Source organism: Helianthus annuus, chromosome 5, assembly GCF_002127325.2.
Source record: "Helianthus annuus cultivar XRQ/B chromosome 5, HanXRQr2.0-SUNRISE, whole genome shotgun sequence".
Lineage (NCBI taxonomy): Eukaryota > Viridiplantae > Streptophyta > Magnoliopsida > Asterales > Asteraceae > Helianthus > Helianthus annuus.
Genome location: NC_035437.2, coordinates 148,545,147 through 148,563,641, shown reverse-complemented (window position 1 = coordinate 148,563,641; position 18,495 = coordinate 148,545,147). Strand labels below are relative to the sequence as shown.

General features: G+C 37.0%; 1 protein-coding gene and 1 long non-coding RNA gene across 3 annotated transcripts; one reads left to right on the top strand and one right to left on the bottom strand.

The window, feature by feature from the left end:
• Positions 1-3: 3 nt before the first annotated feature.
• Positions 4-8,127, bottom strand: LOC110943858. Its single transcript, XM_035990011.1, has 9 exons — positions 8,078-8,127; positions 7,032-7,121; positions 5,133-5,377; positions 3,467-3,665; positions 3,255-3,389; positions 568-803; positions 264-488; positions 72-164; positions 4-30 (listed from the first exon to the last, which is right to left on the bottom strand). Exons 2-9 carry the CDS (start codon positions 7,114-7,116, stop codon positions 4-6), a joined length of 1,245 nt encoding a protein of 414 aa, XP_035845904.1. The 5' UTR covers positions 7,117-7,121; positions 8,078-8,127.
• Positions 8,128-11,195: 3,068 nt separating this feature from the next.
• Positions 11,196-16,261, top strand: LOC110941697. Of its 2 annotated transcripts, XR_002594357.1 has the most exons (7): positions 11,196-11,466; positions 11,554-11,659; positions 11,743-12,561; positions 12,668-12,791; positions 12,990-13,137; positions 13,818-13,912; positions 15,942-16,261. It is a non-coding gene; the product is annotated as an uncharacterized LOC110941697 (long non-coding RNA). The 2 variants fall into 2 exon arrangements; XR_004894559.1 differs by having other exon boundaries at positions 11,743-12,791.
• Positions 16,262-18,495: the final 2,234 nt, after the last annotated feature.

The following is an 18,495-nucleotide window of genomic DNA, read 5'->3' as shown; positions in this document are numbered from 1 at the left end:
TGCTTAATGATTAGTAACAGAAATGAAAAACTAAATTTTACAATAATATGTCAAAATAACTAGAATAATACCACTTCATGAGCAAGTCTAGCAAACGACTTTGTCCCGGTTACATGAGGCTCCTTCATCTTTGAGCGACTCAATCTTTTTGCAGCGCATGTAGTCTATAGTAAATGGTAATTTAACACATGATAGGATTTCTTTCATCTAGTTTCAAAATTATATATATTGCATAAGAAATCAAATTTACATATCATTGTTACCTGAAATTTCGGAGTGAACCAACGAGTAACAAGTTCTTTAAATTGAGTTGGATTCACTCTATTGTCATTATTAGTTTGTTGCGTCACAATTTCGTCAATAGTAAGGCTTGGATCATATCCACGTGACTTTAATACACCTTTCCACGTTCTCCATTTTTTCCCCATGTTTTGGAATATCCATTCTTTAATCTCACTTGTTTCAACTGGATGAATAGCAAATTTGGACTACAAAAAGTTGCAATATGTTAGTGTATACCTCTTACCTTAATGAATGGATGCATATCATGTTTGATAAAAGACATACCTTAACAAGCGAATACATATCCTCTTTATTTTTCATAGGAACTTTTCTCCAGTCAGAATACTCAATTGATACATGATCAGCCATCCTCACAAGTGTCCCAAGATACTGAACAAGTTCTTTGCCTTCTTCCCCCACTGGTTGTCCATGGTCGTTAAATGTGACATCTATTCTTTCAGTAGTATTCATTTTCCATATTTCGGCCTTTTGGGTATGACCTCTAACCTTTTTGGGAGCACCTAAACAAGTTTCGATAAAATAAGACCTATAAAAAACATAGTCTATGTGTATTATCATCTTCACGAAGTCACAATAATAATGGTAATTTAGTTATATATAGATAACGAGTCGCTGAAGTAAAAGGTCAATATTTTTGCAAATTGCAAGATATTGTTGGTGTAGGCAACATAGTGAGCTTTTGTACTAACAATTGGACACCAAGTTCTAAAGCAAGTGAAGATAAACAAGTGAAGATGAGTTTGGGGGATGATGCGTGGAAGTGGAATAATTTTGCTTTATGTTTTACTAGGACCATCGGTGGAATGCATATACCATTAGATGTTCGAAAAAACTTATATGTACTATTGAAAGAGAACATAATTTTGTTAATAAGTTTAATCAGAACCTGTTGCTTTATTTTTTCCAGGGCCATGCAATTGTTCTTGATTATTGTTTTCATCTTCAGAGTAGTTGGGATCTGCCATGATTCCATGCTCATCATCTTCATCAGCACCATCTACTTCCATATCCACTTTATTACCTTCTTAAAGCATAGAAGAGTATATCAATATAAAAGGTACTTTTAATTGAATAAACTTTATGATTAACAAAATAATACCTTGAAATATTTCCTCTTCCTCGTCATCAATCATCCTTCTCTTTGCTACTTCTTTATTCGGTTTTGTTGCATTTGAAGTAGACAGAACGTTTTGGGAGACATTTGGAGCAAGCACCCGACGTAGTTTCGTTAGATTAGCAGTTCTACTCATGGACATTGGTGGAATATATTGTGAATGGTGTCGCTAAAACATATTTATTTTCATTAGATGTCAATCTAAATAAAATAAAATAAACAAAGTTTGAATAATCATATTACCTTTTTGGGTACTACAATACTTCTACCAACTTGTTGGTTATCTTCCTCACAATCATCACCTGAATCTTCACCTGGATCTGGAATATAATCTACATCCCCCGCACGAGTGTTCCGTTTCACTGGTTTTTTCTTCATTTTGTTACTGTCTACCAAACTTGTCATAGAGTCCACAACGTTTTTAACTCCTAATTCTCGTAGTCTTTTTTGGTTCTCCTGAATCCTCGCTAGTCTAGCTTCCATGTACACATTACCTAGTCAAAGTCAAAAACTAACCAATGAGGAGAGAAAAAAAAATACATCAGAGAATTCGGATAATTTGCATTAGTTCCTTGTGCATCAGAATTTGAATTTGCTGGATAATCTTGTATTTTACTGATGTCGGTAGAAGTGATATGTAGTTGTTTGCGCCTACCCATATTGTCTATTCAAAAACATACAATACAATAACAATATTTAGTATATAATATTATAATAACATGCAAGAAACAAAGTGCGTTCGAAGAAGAAACGAGGGCTGCGCATATCAGGTATCAACATCAAGGAACTGAATATGGGTCTAATCTCCAACCGATGGTGCCGTATCAAGGCCTTCGGCTCCCAACTTTTGGCCTTAGTAGTTAAGGCGAGGTAACATTGGCTGCATTAAAATGATTCCGAGTAGGGGTGCAAACGAGCCGAGCTACTCGAGCTCGGCTTGAAAAAAAGCTCGAACAAGCCAAACTTTAACGAGCTCGAGCCCGAGTCTAAAAAGAAGCTCGTTTAGTAAACGAGCCCGAGCCCGAGCTTTGCTTACCGAGCTCGAGCCGGCTCGCGAGCCTAAATGAGCTTTCTGTTTATATATTTTATATTAAACATATATTTATATAATAATAATTACCATTTATATAAATAGAAAAAAATAACTAAATTATATGTATAATAATTATTAATTAATATAAATTATTTAATAAATACTAAACGAGTCTAGCACGAGCCAAGTTCGAGCTTGAAAAATTATCGAGTCGAACTCGAGTTTAATTAGAAACAAAGCCCGAATCGAGCCGAGCTCGAGCTTTCATATGTTAAACGAGCTCGAGCTTTCATATGTTAAACGAGCTCGAGCTCGAGCCTGGTTGAGCTCGGGATCGGCTCGACTCGTTTGCACCCCTAATTCCGAGCAGCAATGACGGGGTTTAGACTATACCACAGCAGTTAACAAGGAGCTTGGGAAAGTTAATTTGGATCTCAATAAATACATCAAGTGGGATTGGAAAGGGCGATTCAGCCTTGTTTTGGTATGACAATTGGACCTAGGGAGATGCGCTAAAGGTCCGGTTCTTGTGCCTATTTCAACCGCTTAAAGACAAAGCAGCTTACGTTTCTCATTACTCTAAGGAGATGGGATGGGGGTAGTATAATATCAATGTACTGGTGAGTCAAGGGTGGTTTTATGGGTCATGCTGGTTGCTGGTGCCTTGTTAGCATCTTGCTAATGGGTACTGTTGTAATTCTTTTGACGTGGTGTGGAATAAAAGTTGTGTTTGGCTGTTAAAAATAAGAAATACAAGTATCCTAAATATAATACATACACATGTATACTAAGTTTAATCAGAACCTGTTGCTTTATCTTTTTCAGGGCCATGCAATTGTTCTTGATCATTGTTTTCATCTTCAGAAAAGTTATGATCTGCCATGTCTCCATGCTCATCATCTTCATCAACACCATCTACTTCCTTATCCACTTTATTACCTTCTTAAAGCATAGAAGAGTAAATCAATATAAAGGTACTTTTAACTGAATAAACTTTAAGATTAACAAAATAATACCTTGGAATATTTCCACGTCCTCATCATCATCCTCATCAACAAGAATCATCCTTCTCTTTGCTCCTTCTTTATTCGGTTTTGTTGCATTTGAAGTAGACGGAACCTTTTGGGAGACATTTGGAGCAAGCACCCGACCTAGTTTCGTTAGATTAGCAGCTCTACTCATGGACATTGGTGGAATATATTGTGAATGGTGTCGCTAAAACAAATTTATTTTCATTAGATCACATTTCTATATAAAATAAAAGAGTAAATTGCTAAAATCCCTGACGTTTGTTCACATTTGCTAGATCCATCTAAAAAAGGTTTTTTTTCTCATAGGAACCACTGAGGTTTCAAAAAAGTTGCTAAATCCATCCAAAAAGACTAACACCCTAACAAAACTAACTTGATAGAGGGTTAATTTAGTCATTGTCTTAATATATTTAATTTCCCCTTAATGGAAAATGCAGCGAAAACATCAAAGCTATTAAAGCTATTGTTAGTGGACTTGAATCAAATCAAAACTTATATCAAATCAGTGGACTGAAATTAAATCAATCCTTCGATTGTTGATTTCAAGCAGAAGGCAATGTGCTAGCTAGACATTGTGATTTTTTTAGTTTTATGGTGTTTATAAGATTGCACATCCAAAGGACTTGCTAGCACCAACTTCAATCTTTTCAACAACGAATAAATATTTTTCAATCATCTATTTGGGTGTGCATTATATATTTTCATCAATCATCTATATGGGTCAAACAAACAGGTCTTGAAACAACTTACAGGTCTGTTAGTTGAAGGCCAGCTAGATAGATTACAGGTATGTTAGTTACAGGCCAGCTGATATGGGTCAAACAAACAGGTCTTGAAACAACTTATGATCAGCTGTAATGCAGGTGTTTAACACACCACTGTCGCATCATGCGTTGTTGTAAACGGATACATCGTTGTTTCAAAGAATTTCTATTGACATAATTGAACGAACACAAATGAACAACGATGTATCCGTTTTACATTTATTTGTAAGTTGTAACCACTCATTGCGTTTTGAACGAACATTCGAAGTTACAATGTATCCACCACTGCATTTTCAGTACCTATTCGACTCACAGAAAGACACTATTGTCATGAAATGTGGACACACAATGCGCTCTCAATGTTGTAACGAGATGATAAGCCATAATAAGTAAGTATTTATATGATTCTTTGGTTCATGTATTTATCTTTTTGCATTTTTACTAAAATTTAATTCTTTTTTTTTTTCAACAGATTCTCCTGTCCTATATGCTCCAAGTCAGTAATGGATATGTCTATGATTTGGAGAAGACTAGATGAGGAGGCAAGTCTAGTTAATCATTTTTATCTTCGTTGTAAACGGATACATCGTGAGGTCGTAGCTTCAAAAATTGGGTTTTAGGGTTTTGTTTATAAAAGGGTGGGGGGCAAGATATAACTCTTAAAAAAGGGTAAATTATATATTAAGACAATGACTAAATTACCCCTCTATCAAGTTAGTTTTGTTAGGGTGTTAGTCATTTTGGATGAATTTAGTAACTTTTTTGAAACCTTAGTGGTTCCTATGAGAAAAAAACCTTTTTTGGATGGATCTAGCAAATGTGAATAAACGTCAGGGACGATTTTAGCAATTTACTCAAAATAAACAAAGTTTGAATAATCATATTACCTTTTTGGATACTACAATACTTCTACCAACTTGTTGGTTATCTTCCTCAGAATCATCACCTGGATCTGGATTTGGAATATAATCTACATCCCCCGCACGAGTGTTCCTTTTCACTGTTTTTTTCTTCATTTTGTTACTGTCTACCAAACTTGTCATAGAGTCCACAACGTTTTTAACTCCTAATTCTCGTAGTCTTTTTTTGTTCTCCTGAATCCTCGCTGGTCTAGCTTCCATGTACACATTACCTAGTCAAAGTCAAAAACTAACCAATGAGAAGAAGAAAAAAAAAAAACAATACGGATCGGTCGGGTCGGGTCATGGGTCAAAACAGGTTCGGGTCGAAACGGGTTCGTGTCCAAACGGGTCAATTAAAAAAAGGGTTGTTTTGGTTCGGGTCGAAACGGGTTCGGGTCAAACAGGTTCGGGTTGGAACAGGTTCGGGTCGGAACGGGTTCGGGTCGGAACGGGTTCGGGTCGGAACGGGTTTCGGGTTGGTTAAAAAAATGATTTTTTTAAAGTGATTGTACATCAAGGGGCAATTTTGTCGGGTTAAAACGGGTCCGGGTTGGTAACCTTCGAAAAAGTTTCTGTGAGATACAGTCCCGCATAACTCCCTTTCACTCTAAATGATAACCGGCTGCAAACACTTGTATCGATCCTAATCACTAATCTTTTCACCCGTTTATTTCAGATTCAGCCGTGAATTCTTTTTTGTTTTCTAATCACAGACGCAAGCTGCAACTATCAAACTAAATCAGTCTTTTTCTACGTTCGAAAACCCGACTGCAGAAATCGAGTTAGCTGTCGCAGACGCCATTAACATTGAAAAGTCAGCTGATAGATCAGCAGTAAACCCGTAAAATCCAATATAATATGTCGAGTATTGAACCCAAATCAAATCCAGATTAACTTTGTAAATAACAGCAACAACACGACTCAGATTCATAACTAAAATAAGCCGTGATATGCGTGTATAACTAGATTTTCTTTGATTTAGTTCCTTCTTTGAACCAAACTCAGATCTTAATCATCAAACTGATCTGATTTCGATTCAAAATATTCTTTCAGCCAATTTAAACATACAAGAAACAGATCTAATATCGATGTTCTGATTTTGTTCTTAAAAAAAACTAAAACTAATCGAAACAATCAACTGAATTCACAATCACTGAAACTGATTTCACTAAAATCAACAGAAACTAATCGAAACAAACTGAATTCACTATGTACTCAATTCAGACTTAAATTTTTTCTGTTATCATTTCGATCAACGACAACAAAATTTAACTTTTCAGTCGTTAATTAGATTCAGTGTATAACAATTTCAGTCGTTACTCATAGAATACTGAGATGTGAATCAGTTTCAGATGTAATAACGCTTATACAGGTCTGCATGTATTAGGGATACGGGTCGAAACGGTTCGCGTCGAAAATGGTTCGCGTCGAAACGTACGAAACTCGTCCCGACCCGAAACTCGTCTCGTGCGGAAACTCATGTCGGCCCAAAACCCGTTGTGATCCGAAACCCGTCCCATGCAGAAACTCGTGTCGGCCCGAAACCCGACCCGAACCGACCCCGTTCCAATCCAAAACCTACGTCGTGCCGAAACCGTCTCGGCCAGAAACTCAATTTGAACTGAACCCACTCCGATCCGAAACCTGCCCGTTTATTTAAGACACTAACCCACATCGACCCATTTCTTTAATGTTGTCGACCCGCTTTGACCCGAAAATAACAAGATGGAATTTCAAGTGACCCATTGTGACCCATTTAATTAAAATATCTTAGCCAAACCAACTCACATAATTTTAAAAGCAACCCAAACTGACCCACTTGGAAGGCTTTGGGTCAAGAATGCCCCCTCTACATCAAAGAATTCGGATAATTTGCATTAGTACCTTGTGCATCATGAGAATTTGATGGATAATGTTGCATTTTACTGTTGTCCGTAGAAGTGATATGTAGTTGTTTGCGCCTACCCATACTGTCTATTCAAAAACATACAATACAATAACAATATTTAGTATATAATATTATAAGGTTCGAAGAAGAAACGAGGGTTGCGCATATTAGGTATCAACATCAAGGAACTGAATATGGGCCTGATCTCCAACTGGTGGTGGCGTATCAAGGCCTTTGGCTCCCAACTTTGGGCCCTAGTAGTTAAGGCGACGGTAACATTGGCTGCACTAATGTGATTCCGAGTAGGGGTGCAAACGAGCTGAGCTACTCGAGCTCGGCTTGAAAAAAAGTTCAAACGAGCCGAGCTTAAACGAGCTCGAGCTCGAGCCTAAAAGTAGATTGTTTAGTAAACGAGCCCGAGCTTTGCTTATGGAGCTCGAGCCGGCTCGCGAGCCTAAACGAGCTTTCTATTTATATATTTTATATTAAACATATATTTATATAATAATAATTACCATTTATATAAATAGAAAAAAATAACTAAATTATATGTATAATAATAGTTATAATTAATATAAATTAATTAATAAATACTAAACGAGTCTAGCACAAGCTGATTTCGAGCTTCAAAATTACCTTCGAGTTGAGCTCAAGTTTAATTAGAAATAAAGCTCGAATCAAGCCGAGCTCGAGCCTGGTTGAGCTCGGACTCGGCTCGACTCGTTTGCACCCCTTGTTCCGAGCAGCAATGACGGGGTTTAGACTATACCACAGCAGTTAACAAGGAGTTTGGGAAAGTTAATTTGGATCTCAATAAATACATCAAGTGTGATTGGAAAGGGCGATTCAGCCTTGTTTTGGCATGACAATTGGACCTGATGTAAACCAAAAGAATATGTATATGTATGAACTTATCTACTCATAATGAACACAACAATTGTGTACAGCTCTTTTCAAAATCTACATGGCCGAATTCAGCAAGATTGTTTCTTTGAACATATTTAAATAGAACATAATCATCTATCTTTTACAATTTACTGACCTAAAATTGAAGGTGGTTGAGGTTGCGATTGAACCAATGGTAACCCTTCGATCACTCACTGGCAGTTGACTCCTTCCAGCGAATGAACAAGTTCGTCAAGTTCTAATTTCCCCCGGATCACTGAACTAGGTTGAGAAATGCGGTTTCATAGCGGTTTTAATGAGAAAGAGGGAAAACAAAAGCTTTTAATTCTAATTGCCGCCTAATCTCTTTAATAACCTGTATCCCAGTTAAAAAGATAAGTATTAAAATTTAAATAAACTTTTTTACTCATCTCTATCTCTATCTATTAATAAACCAAATCAAATAAATAGTGTTTATATTACTATTTGGGGGCGGTCACACCACGCGTCATATTATTATTATTATTATTATTATTATTATTATTATTATTATTATTATTATTATTAGGGTAAATTACTTTTTAAGTCCAGATATTAATCTTATTCTAAATATCAAATATATGTATTCATTTTTCTTTTATTTAGTATCCTGAGTATTATATAAAAAGATTCTAATATATCACTATACATATAATTTACAAACAACGATTGTGTTAGTAATAATACTATTTTAGTTTCCATCCTTCTACTATATGTTATAACTAGTAATAAGACACGCGTGCTTTGCGGCACGGGTACCTCGCAAATATCGAATGGATTAATCCAAGCATTATGTGATGTGTTAACGATATGGAAACGCACGTTTTGAAGTATCCGATTGAACTCAATCTATCCTATAGTTGCATTGCGATTGAATCAAACGCAATAGAGTATTACTAAACCTGGAAATAGAGTACTAAAAACTCGGAAATAAGGTATAGGAAAACCCAAAAATAGGTTATTTTAATACTCGGTTTCTTAAGAACCGAAAGTGAACCCTACCCGGAACCATGCACATAGAGTATAGTTTTTTGGTTAAATAACCGGAACTAGAACCCGTTCCAACCCTTAAAACGTGAAACCGAAACTGGTTATTAAAATTACCCAGTTTATGCTCCTCTATGTGTCACTGGCCACAACGAATTTCTATATGAGCACAAAACAATGGTTTTAGACGATTAATCTAGAGTTAATTGCCATTTTAGTCCCTGTGGTTTAGGTCATTTTGCCAGTTTAGTCCAAAGGTTTCATTTTTAACATCTGGATCCAAAAAGGTTTCGTCGTTGCCATTTTGGTCCAACTAACTTAACCCCATCCAATGAACTCTGTTACTCAGGGGGCAATTTTGTCATTTCATATTTTTTTTTAAATTTCACTTTATTTTTATGATTGTTAAAACCATTTCTTTGTTATAATATATAACATATGATTATATACATACAAAGCTATCCCTGATACACTCACCTCCACCTCCGGATTCCCTCTCCACCACCGCCTCCCTCTCCACCACTGCCTGGTCACTATGCCACTCACTGCCACCCATCTCCACCTCCGATTGGCTTTGATACTTGTAGGTTGCAACAGATTCTATGGGCCAATTGGGTTAAACACCTGCGGCTAGGGTTCCACCACCACCGTTGACGGTGGTTCGTGTTTCTGGCAATAAACTTAGGGTTCCGGTGAGTTTGCACTGTGCCTTCTTCAGCGACTGGGGTTGTTCTGGTGAGTTCCGAGAAACGATCTAGCCAGTGGTAACAGACTAAGAACCCTAAGGCTCCGATAGTTTTCCGACGACTAAGGGAATCCAAGAGCATCGGTGGTTTGATTTTGGGTCTGATTTTGATATTTGGTTTGAATTTGGGTTTGATTTTGATTTTGGTGAACCGTTCAACGGTGGTCTAAGATGTTGGTGAATGGTGGTGTTATGAGATGGTGGTTAACGATGGGTGAACGGTGGTGTTATGAGATGGTGTCGGATCGGACGCCGAAGGGTTCGTCGGAGTTCCCAAAGTGGCAGGCAGTGATGGTTTTTCATCAAGAATGATGGGTTTTTTCATCCAACCTGAGGAAGACGATGTGTTGGATGTAAGATATTCAACAGGATTTGGCTCGTCGATGAAAAGGGGTTTCACTAGAAGGGGGATGGGGCGATGGTTTCAGGCGGCGGTTGGAGTGGGTGGTGGTGCCGGTGTGGAGTGGGTCTTGGATCTGAGCAACCATCAACATCTACATCTTCTAGTTTTTCCGGTGGGCCAACGGTTGTGGATGGTGGTGGTTTGTCTTGTAATACAACGAAATGGGTGACCGGAAAATCTATGTGACCTGGGTTTGGAGGGTACCGCAGGGAAGAAGATTTAGTGGAAGATGAGGCTGAGTTGAGGGTTTTTGTTAAATTTGTTTGATTGTTTTAAATAAATTAAAAAGGAAATGACAAAATTGCCCCCTGAGTAACAGAGTTCATTGGATGGGGTTAAGTCAGTTGGACCAAAATGGCAACAACGAAACCTTTTTGGATCCAGATGTTAAAAATGAAACCTTTGAACTAAACTGGCAAAATGGCCCAAACCACAGGGACTAAAATGGCAATCAACTCATTAATCTATGTTACATAACATGTAGGGATAAATTCGGTACCAGAACCAAAAGTACTAAATTCAAGGTCATGGATGTCCCATTATGGTCAATTAGGATTAATGGTAGTCGATTAGAGTCATTGGTGGTGGATTAGTCAATGGTAACCAATTAAGATAAACTTGGTCAACCACAATCAATGTTGGTTAAAATGATATTCTAGTGGTACATTATTATCAAACACAGTGGCTTATAGTCATATGCGGGTGTATATGACCCATTGTGACTTCTTTATGGAGTGTTATTGACTTATAATGGATCCATTACAACCCATCATGCTGATATATCATGATTATAAATAACAGTCAACTAAAAATATTGATGATAATTTAAGGCAAATGATGGTGAATTAGGGCGGTTGATGTTCTATTATCACCAATAAAGGTAAATCAAGGTCATAGATGGCCAATTGTGGTCAATTAGGATTAATGTTGGTTGACTATGGTTATTGATGATGGATTAGAGTTGGTGGTGACCAGTTAAGGTCAATTAAGTAAAATTTGGTCAACCATAATCAATGTTGGTTAAAATGACAGGCAACAGTGGTAAATTATTATCAAACATAGTAACTCGTAGTCATATACGAGTGTATATAGGGTATTTAGCTGAGGAAAGTATAACATTTTGCTCTAGATATCTATCCAAAGTAGAAACTGTTTTTACTAGAGCAGTTAGGAACGATGATGAGGGTCACCAAAATCACATTGAAGAATCCAACAATCTTTGCCCTGGTCGTGCCTTAGGTCGTAAATTGGATTTGGGAGTACCTATTCGCAAAAGAAGGAGATCTTCAAATTCAGACATTGATGAGAAGTCTCTCACTCAAGCACATCGCTATGTATTATTCAATGTTGAGTCAGTTACACCTTTTCGAGAGTAAGATAATTTGTGTTTGCTCTTAGTTACTCTTGCTCTTCATTCATCTATCACAAAAATATATAGTAATATCAATTTTCTTTTAAGGGAACACAAACGGATAGTCAAGGGACAATACGGTTCTCGTCGGATACCAGATTATGAAATGAACAAGATTCATGGCCAACAGTTTGCTTACTCGTTCAAGAAAAGGGTAATTCAAAATAAATACTATGGATACGTTATAATTTATTGTTTGGGATCTTAATAAAATGACTATTAACAACTCTGTTGTAGGTTGCACGTATGGAAGAGCAAGGTGATGATGTAACTGAAGATCTAAAATGGCTTGCTCGTGGTCCGCTTAGAAGTGTGAATCGATACTCTGGATACCTTGTTAAGGGTTATCGTTTTCATACAAAAAGTCGAGAGAAGTCACTAAAAACCCAAAACAGTGGTGTTGTTGTTACCGTAGAAGGTGAAAATTACGCTAGTAGTCGAGATAGAAGGCCTGTTCAAGGCGTGGTTAACTACTATGGTAAATTGAATGACATTATTGAGTTAAACTACTCAGGTCAAATACGAGTAGTTTTATTCAAATGTGAATGGGTTGATATCAATAGGGGCTACAAGATAGATAATGGTGTAACATTGGTAAATTTCTCATACAAGGCACATACAGGGGCTAGTTTAACTGATGATCCATTTGTATTGGCAGCACAAGTTGATAAGGTGTTCTATGTCACAGATCCCAAGCATAAAGACTGGGAGGTTGTCAGATTTGTAAAAGTAAGAGATGTATTTGACATGGGAGTTCTTGATGATTGCACATTTAATGTGCCTAATTTGCATAGGATTGGGGATGATGGTGAAGATGGCATTGACATTACACCTGATATGGAACATGAAGTAGATGTTGAAGAAAACGACGATGAGTCTTTTTTTTTAATTAGTTACAAATATTATGTTGTAAACCTTTGATGTAACTTTGTTTTCGGAATTTAGTATTATGTGGTGAGTATGTTGACTTTAGGATGTTAACCTATGAGGTCGACTTTCTGATTTAGTTCACTTAGAATGCTGACTTTCTGTTTGAATATGATACTACTAGATATGGTACATTTGACCATAGTTAGATCAGTTGACTTTCTAACCTATCATATACCGACCATAATTATACACTGAACTGGTTTTTAATTCTTAATGCTATTGGTTTTTTTAGGTTAGTGAACTTATAGTTGCAGTTAAGGGAGAAAAGGAGGTACTTGTGCATGGTGGGATGATTAAACCCACAAAAACTCTTGTGGATATATCGGAGTCAGTGGCTGGAGTTGTGTTTGTGGATGGTGAGTTCCTCTGCCCCTATGAGTTTCTTTGAATTTGATTTATGTGTTTAATAGGAAACTTAGAGGGTTAGTCAAGGTTTTGATTAATGGGTTTGATATGAAACTTAGGGTGAGTCAAAGTTATGATTAACGGGTTTAATATGAAACTTAGTGGGTGAGTCAAGGTTATGATTAATGGGTTTGATATGATCTATTCAGGTATACAGATGCATACATGCCTGCCTGAACCAGTAGTGGTGCTTAATGTCATTTGGGCTCAACCGCAACCTGTTTCAGCACTATATAGCACTATATGAGGCGTCCAAAAAAGATGAGAAGCAGGTTGATATACGTTACTGGTGAGATGGTAAATCTCTCTCTCATCATTCATTAAATGGCCATCAAAATATGTGAATCGGGTTGGATTAGGTGTCAAATCATGATCATGCTCTGTTAATGTTTGAATGTAAACGGGTTTAAGTCAAAATGGGTCAATTTAAAAAAGGCATCATTTTGCCATTTGGTCAAATTGGTTCTCAGACTTTCACATTCGGTGAGCATGCAGCCATAGCTCGTATTTTTAGCCCTGATTGTTTTTTAGGGGAGGGTGGGTTTGGATCAGTGTACAGAGGGCAAATTCAGGGAAGTGGTCAGGTATTTTTAGCCCTGATGGCAGGTTACAATTTCTTTAAAAGTGCTAGTTACACAACTGAAATCCTTTCTACGGCTTCTTTTGCTAACGAAAAGGACAATCTGCGTAGGAAACCTTTAAATTTGAAACTGAAATAGACAGGTTTGGTTTAGACTTTAGAGAATCCTATAGCTATATCTTCTTCTAATTTCCCTCTAAACTTTGTGGATGTATTTCTCAGGTTCTTGCACTACATCTATTTAACCAGTTACCCATTTGACCCATATTGATTATAGATAAACCCTAAGTCAAAATTTCCACCTCTAAATTATATACAAATTCAAGACCAACTAAAAATCTTTAGACATGCTTAATAATTTCAAGATGTCAATATAGTTTGTTGATGATGCATGCAGGACTTGCAGAAAAAAAGGTGAATAATGCGGCACAGAGTCACCCTTTGGTGGCTCACTTACATCTGAATCAAGCATTTACATTGTGGACACATTAGGTTGCAAAGTCATGCTTTCACTATTTTTTTTAGTAAATTGCGGTTTTGGTCCCTGTGGTTTATTAGCCATTGCAATATTTTACAATTCTGAAAAGTCTTGCAATTTTGATACTAATGTTTTCATTTCATTGCAATTTCAATCCTCCTTATTAACCCCATCCCTATGTTGTCAAAAGCGCAAAAAGCGCGCGCCTAGGCGCCCGGGCGCAGCGAGGCGCACCTATAGCGCTTGGTGGTATGATACTGATCTTTTTTGTTTTCTTGCCTAGGCGCAAAAATGGGTTTTTTGGAAAAAAAACGCTGCTGAGGCGCAAAAAGGCGCGCGCCTAGGCGCAAGAACGGTGCTCAGGCGCAGTGGATAAGCAGGAAAACTGAAAAAAATGAAACCGAGTGCGTGCAAAAACTATTATATATGATCTTAAATGGCATATATAATAGTTTTTTTAATTTTATGTGGAATCTTATTTATTTTCAAAGCATAGCATATTTTTTATATTTTTTTTCTCTATGTGCGCTTTTCTTAAAAAAGCCCACGCTTTTTTTGCGCCTTGCGCCTAGGCTCCGGACGAGGCCGATGCGCCTCGCCTGCGCCTTGCGTCTTTGACAACATAACCCCATCCATAACCTAGTTAAAACAAGTCATATGACTATCATGTGCAAGGGCATTATCGTAAATAACCATAAAATGAAACAAACAAATAGAACAAAAATCATCTTTTTGAATCATACGACGTTCTGAGTGATATTGTCCTAGGGTTTCCCATGAGCGACACAAATCTCCATTTTCTTCAAAATCGGATGTGGTTCTCGATCATAACTGGGTGTTTCGGAAGCATAACTGGGTGTTAAATTTATGCATGGCTGAAGCAGGTTATAAACACACAGCAGCATCCGCTGCACGCAAATTTATGGACGCTGCAGCGTCGCCCGCATGCTGCAGCGTCGCCCGCACGCTGCATCGTCGCCCGCACGCTGCAGCGTCGCCCGCACACTGAATAACTGATTTTTTTTAAACCGATCCAAAAAACCGGTCAATAAAACTTACAGAAAAAACCGCTTCGCTGGAGTGTCGAAAAACCTGCAGAACGCTCCCGAACGCTGCACTTTTTTTGATGTTTTTTGCTGAAAAATCTGCATTTTTTGGGGTTTTTTTGCTGAAAAAAACCTGCAGTTTTTAGCCGTTTTTTTGCTGAATGAACCTGCACTTTTTTGACATTTTTTGAGGATAAAACCCTGTATTTTTTTGGGTTTTTTTTTTGCTGAAAAAACCTGCAGGTTTTTGGCTTTTTTTGCTGAACAAACCTTCACCTTTTTGATGATAAAAACCTGCATTTTTAGAGTTTTTTTTTGCTGAAAAAAGCCTGCAGTTTTTAGGCTTTTTTTGTGGAAATAACTTGATTTTTTTACTTTTTTTTGCTGATAAAAACCTGCTGTTTTTTTGGTATTTTTTCGCTGAAATAAACCTACAGTTTTTTGCCGATTTTTTGTTCAAAAAACCTTATACGCAACGTACACGTCGTTAACTGACAACATCAAACATGTTATAAGCACACGCAGCAGCAGTTATAGTTAGTCGTATAAATCGTTACCTGAATGTGCACGCAGCGTACACATCGTTAACTAATAACTCAGCTGAATCGTTACAGCGTACACGTTGTTAGTCATTTAAATAGTTTCAATTATTCGTTTACATCAGCTGATGTATTAGGGTTTGGGATGTGAAGAAGAAAGAAACAGAAGTTAAGTAGTAACATTATTTCCTTCATATTTATGGTTATTTACGATAATGCCCCTGCACATGATAGTCATGTGACTTGGTTTTAACTAAGTTATGGATGAGGTTAGTAATGTGGACTGGAATTGCAATGAAATGAAAACATTAGTATCAAAATTGCAATACTTTTCAAAATTGTAAAATATTGCAATGGCTAATAAACCATAGGGACCAAAACCGCAATTTACTCTTTTTTTTTCTCCGAGTTAGTTTTGCGATTTATACTGAAATAATATATGTTTTTAATATATGTAGGTGCAGAGGTTATTTTGCCAGGGAAACAACACATCTTCGACTGTGTACTGACTACACTATTGCCTGCTTACATAAGCAGCGCAACGGATTACCTTTGAAAAACTTGTAACTAATGGTAAACCGTATGCTAATGACAGGAAGTTGTACGCATAAGCGTCTCAAATTTTGTTCGGTGCACTATAAACAACGCCATGATAGATTAATGACAAACTGTTATTAACATGAGGAATGCTTGTAACCGTACCTAATTGAATCTAAATTGTGATGTTGCGCAACGACTGAAAAGGAATACCCCTAGTTACTTTATATTTGAAAAAGCACGGCTGGAAACAATACCCTTCTTACTTTGGGTCGTCTGATTGTCAATCCACGGTTATAGTTTTAGATTAGCTTTCTTGTAATATGTATATTGGATGATGGTGAAGGTAAAAGGTTGTAGAGAGAGAGAGAAAGGAGAGCAGAGAAAACTTCACGCAGTGCCATTAGTTTGTTACCATGACTTGCAAATTATAACTAAACCGAATGTTGAAAGAAACAAAGTCTAGAAAATGAAAAGTTGAAACAAAATGGAGATTAGGTGTGTAGATACCGAATTTAACAGACTAATGGTCTAAAACCATTGTTTTGTCTTCATATAGAAATACGTTGTGGCCAATGACACATAGAGGAGCACAAACTGGGTAATTTTAATAACCGGTTTCGGTTTCACGTAGGGGTGCAAACGAGCCGAGTGGCTCGCGAGCTACTCGAGATCGGCTCGAGAAAAAGCTCAAAACAAGCCGAGCCTTATCAAGCCCGAGCCGAGCTTGAGCCTAAAAATAAAGCTCGTTTATTTATCGACCTTGAGCTCGAGCCTCACATGTGAAGTTCGTCAGGCTCGTTGAACCTTACGAGCCATAGTGTAAACGAGCCGAGTCGAGCCGAGCTTATTTAAACTTGTTTATAAGCCGACCTCGAACCTAAAAATAAGCTTATTTAGTAAACGAGCCCGAGCTTCATTTATCGAGCTCGCGAGCCTAAAAAGTCTATTTATATTATTTTTATTTAATATATTAATTTATAGATAATAAACGAGCCGAGCTCGAGCTTAAGAAAATACCAACAAGCTGAGCTCGAGCCCGAGCTCTCATAAGTTAATCTAGCTCGAGCTCGAGCCTGGTCGAGCTCGGACTCGCCTTTGCTCGTTTGCACCCCTATTTGAAACTAATATAATCACTCCTTTTTATTTTTTTTAATATATCATTTTTAATGTTTATGTGTTTAAATTATGAGTTTAAAAAATGAAAAAAGTAGTATAACTTATTTGCATGGATCAGGTTGTCACAAATTGTCATGAATTATGGCTTATCATATCTATTTTTTTGGATATTGATGGATTCATTAGTTACAGTGGTTCTTAACTAACTATGATGAAATTTTGTTTGTTTTTTATATATTCTTTTTGTTAGTATTGTTTTACATTTTGGAATTACAGATCAGATATGGGTTTCAATAAAGGAAATTAGAGTTGCTTGAAATTATCAATGATATACGCAAAGTGTCATTATAAACATAAATTAGTGGTATAAAAGGTAAATGCCAGTAAAAGTATGTGTTAAATAAATGTGGCATGCACAAAGTGCCATTAAAAATCTATATTAGCGGCATAAAAACTATATGCCACCAAAAGTGTGTGTTAATCAAACGTGGCATACTCAAAGTGCCACTATAAACCTAAATTAGTGGCACAAAGGCTAAATGTCACTAAAAGTGTGTGCCACTAAATGGCATTTTTTTTGTAGTGTACGATCCATAAGCGACTGCCAGTGACAGTTTTATTTGGAGGCCAAGTTTCTCTACAACATTGCTGCCTATCTCGCACTTTGCGACCCTTCCTCAGCTTTTGCCACAACCATGGATGCTTAGGGTGATCCTAGATCACCTCTAACACCTGTCTTGATCTCCATTCAAGCTCCTCAACTATAAATAGGGTCCTTGATCACTTGAACAACTTGCTCATTTCTTTCAAACTTCTCCTCTACTCTAATCTGGAAGTTCCTAATCTTAAAGGAGCATCCACTGAGTTCTATTTTCTCTAAGGATCACAAGTAAGTGCTTCTTTCCAGTTCTTTTCATTTTTATAGGCTTTTATTAGCTCAAAGTCAAGCAAATTGACTTTTGCTTTGACTTTCGATTTAGATTATGTTCCATCCATTGTTCAAATCGAACATGGCTACATGATCGTAATAAGGTAGGTGTTAATCCATTAAAAGGGCACCTCTTGGAAATCACGTTAAGCTGGTCAAATGACGGGTCAAAGTTATGTTTAATAAAAAGTAAACGGTAGATTTTTAGAAAACTTTTAAAATGAAGTTGTAATGGTTTTAACTCATGTTTTTAACATCATATCAGTTGGTAACTAATATTAGAATATGTATGAACATGTTCAGCGCATCATTTCCAGTTTACATGTCGGTTCGCAACCGAAAGTCAAGCAGTTTGACTTTTGCTTTGACTTTCCATTCTGACCCGATTTAGCAACTTTAGCTACTGATTATTAGTTGCATTATGATCA

Excerpts from the sequence above, each read along its gene's own strand:
- LOC110943858 (XM_035990011.1), bottom strand. The coding sequence starts at position 7,116 with ATGGGTAGGCGCAAACAACTACATATCACTTCTACGGACAACAGTAAA. Across the intron at positions 5,378-7,031 it reads AAATTCTCATGATGCACAAG|GTAATGTGTACATGGAAGCT; the intron begins GTACTAATGCAA and ends GACTTTGACTAG. Across the intron at positions 489-567 it reads ATATGTATTCGCTTGTTAAG|TCCAAATTTGCTATTCATCC; the intron begins GTATGTCTTTTA and ends AACTTTTTGTAG.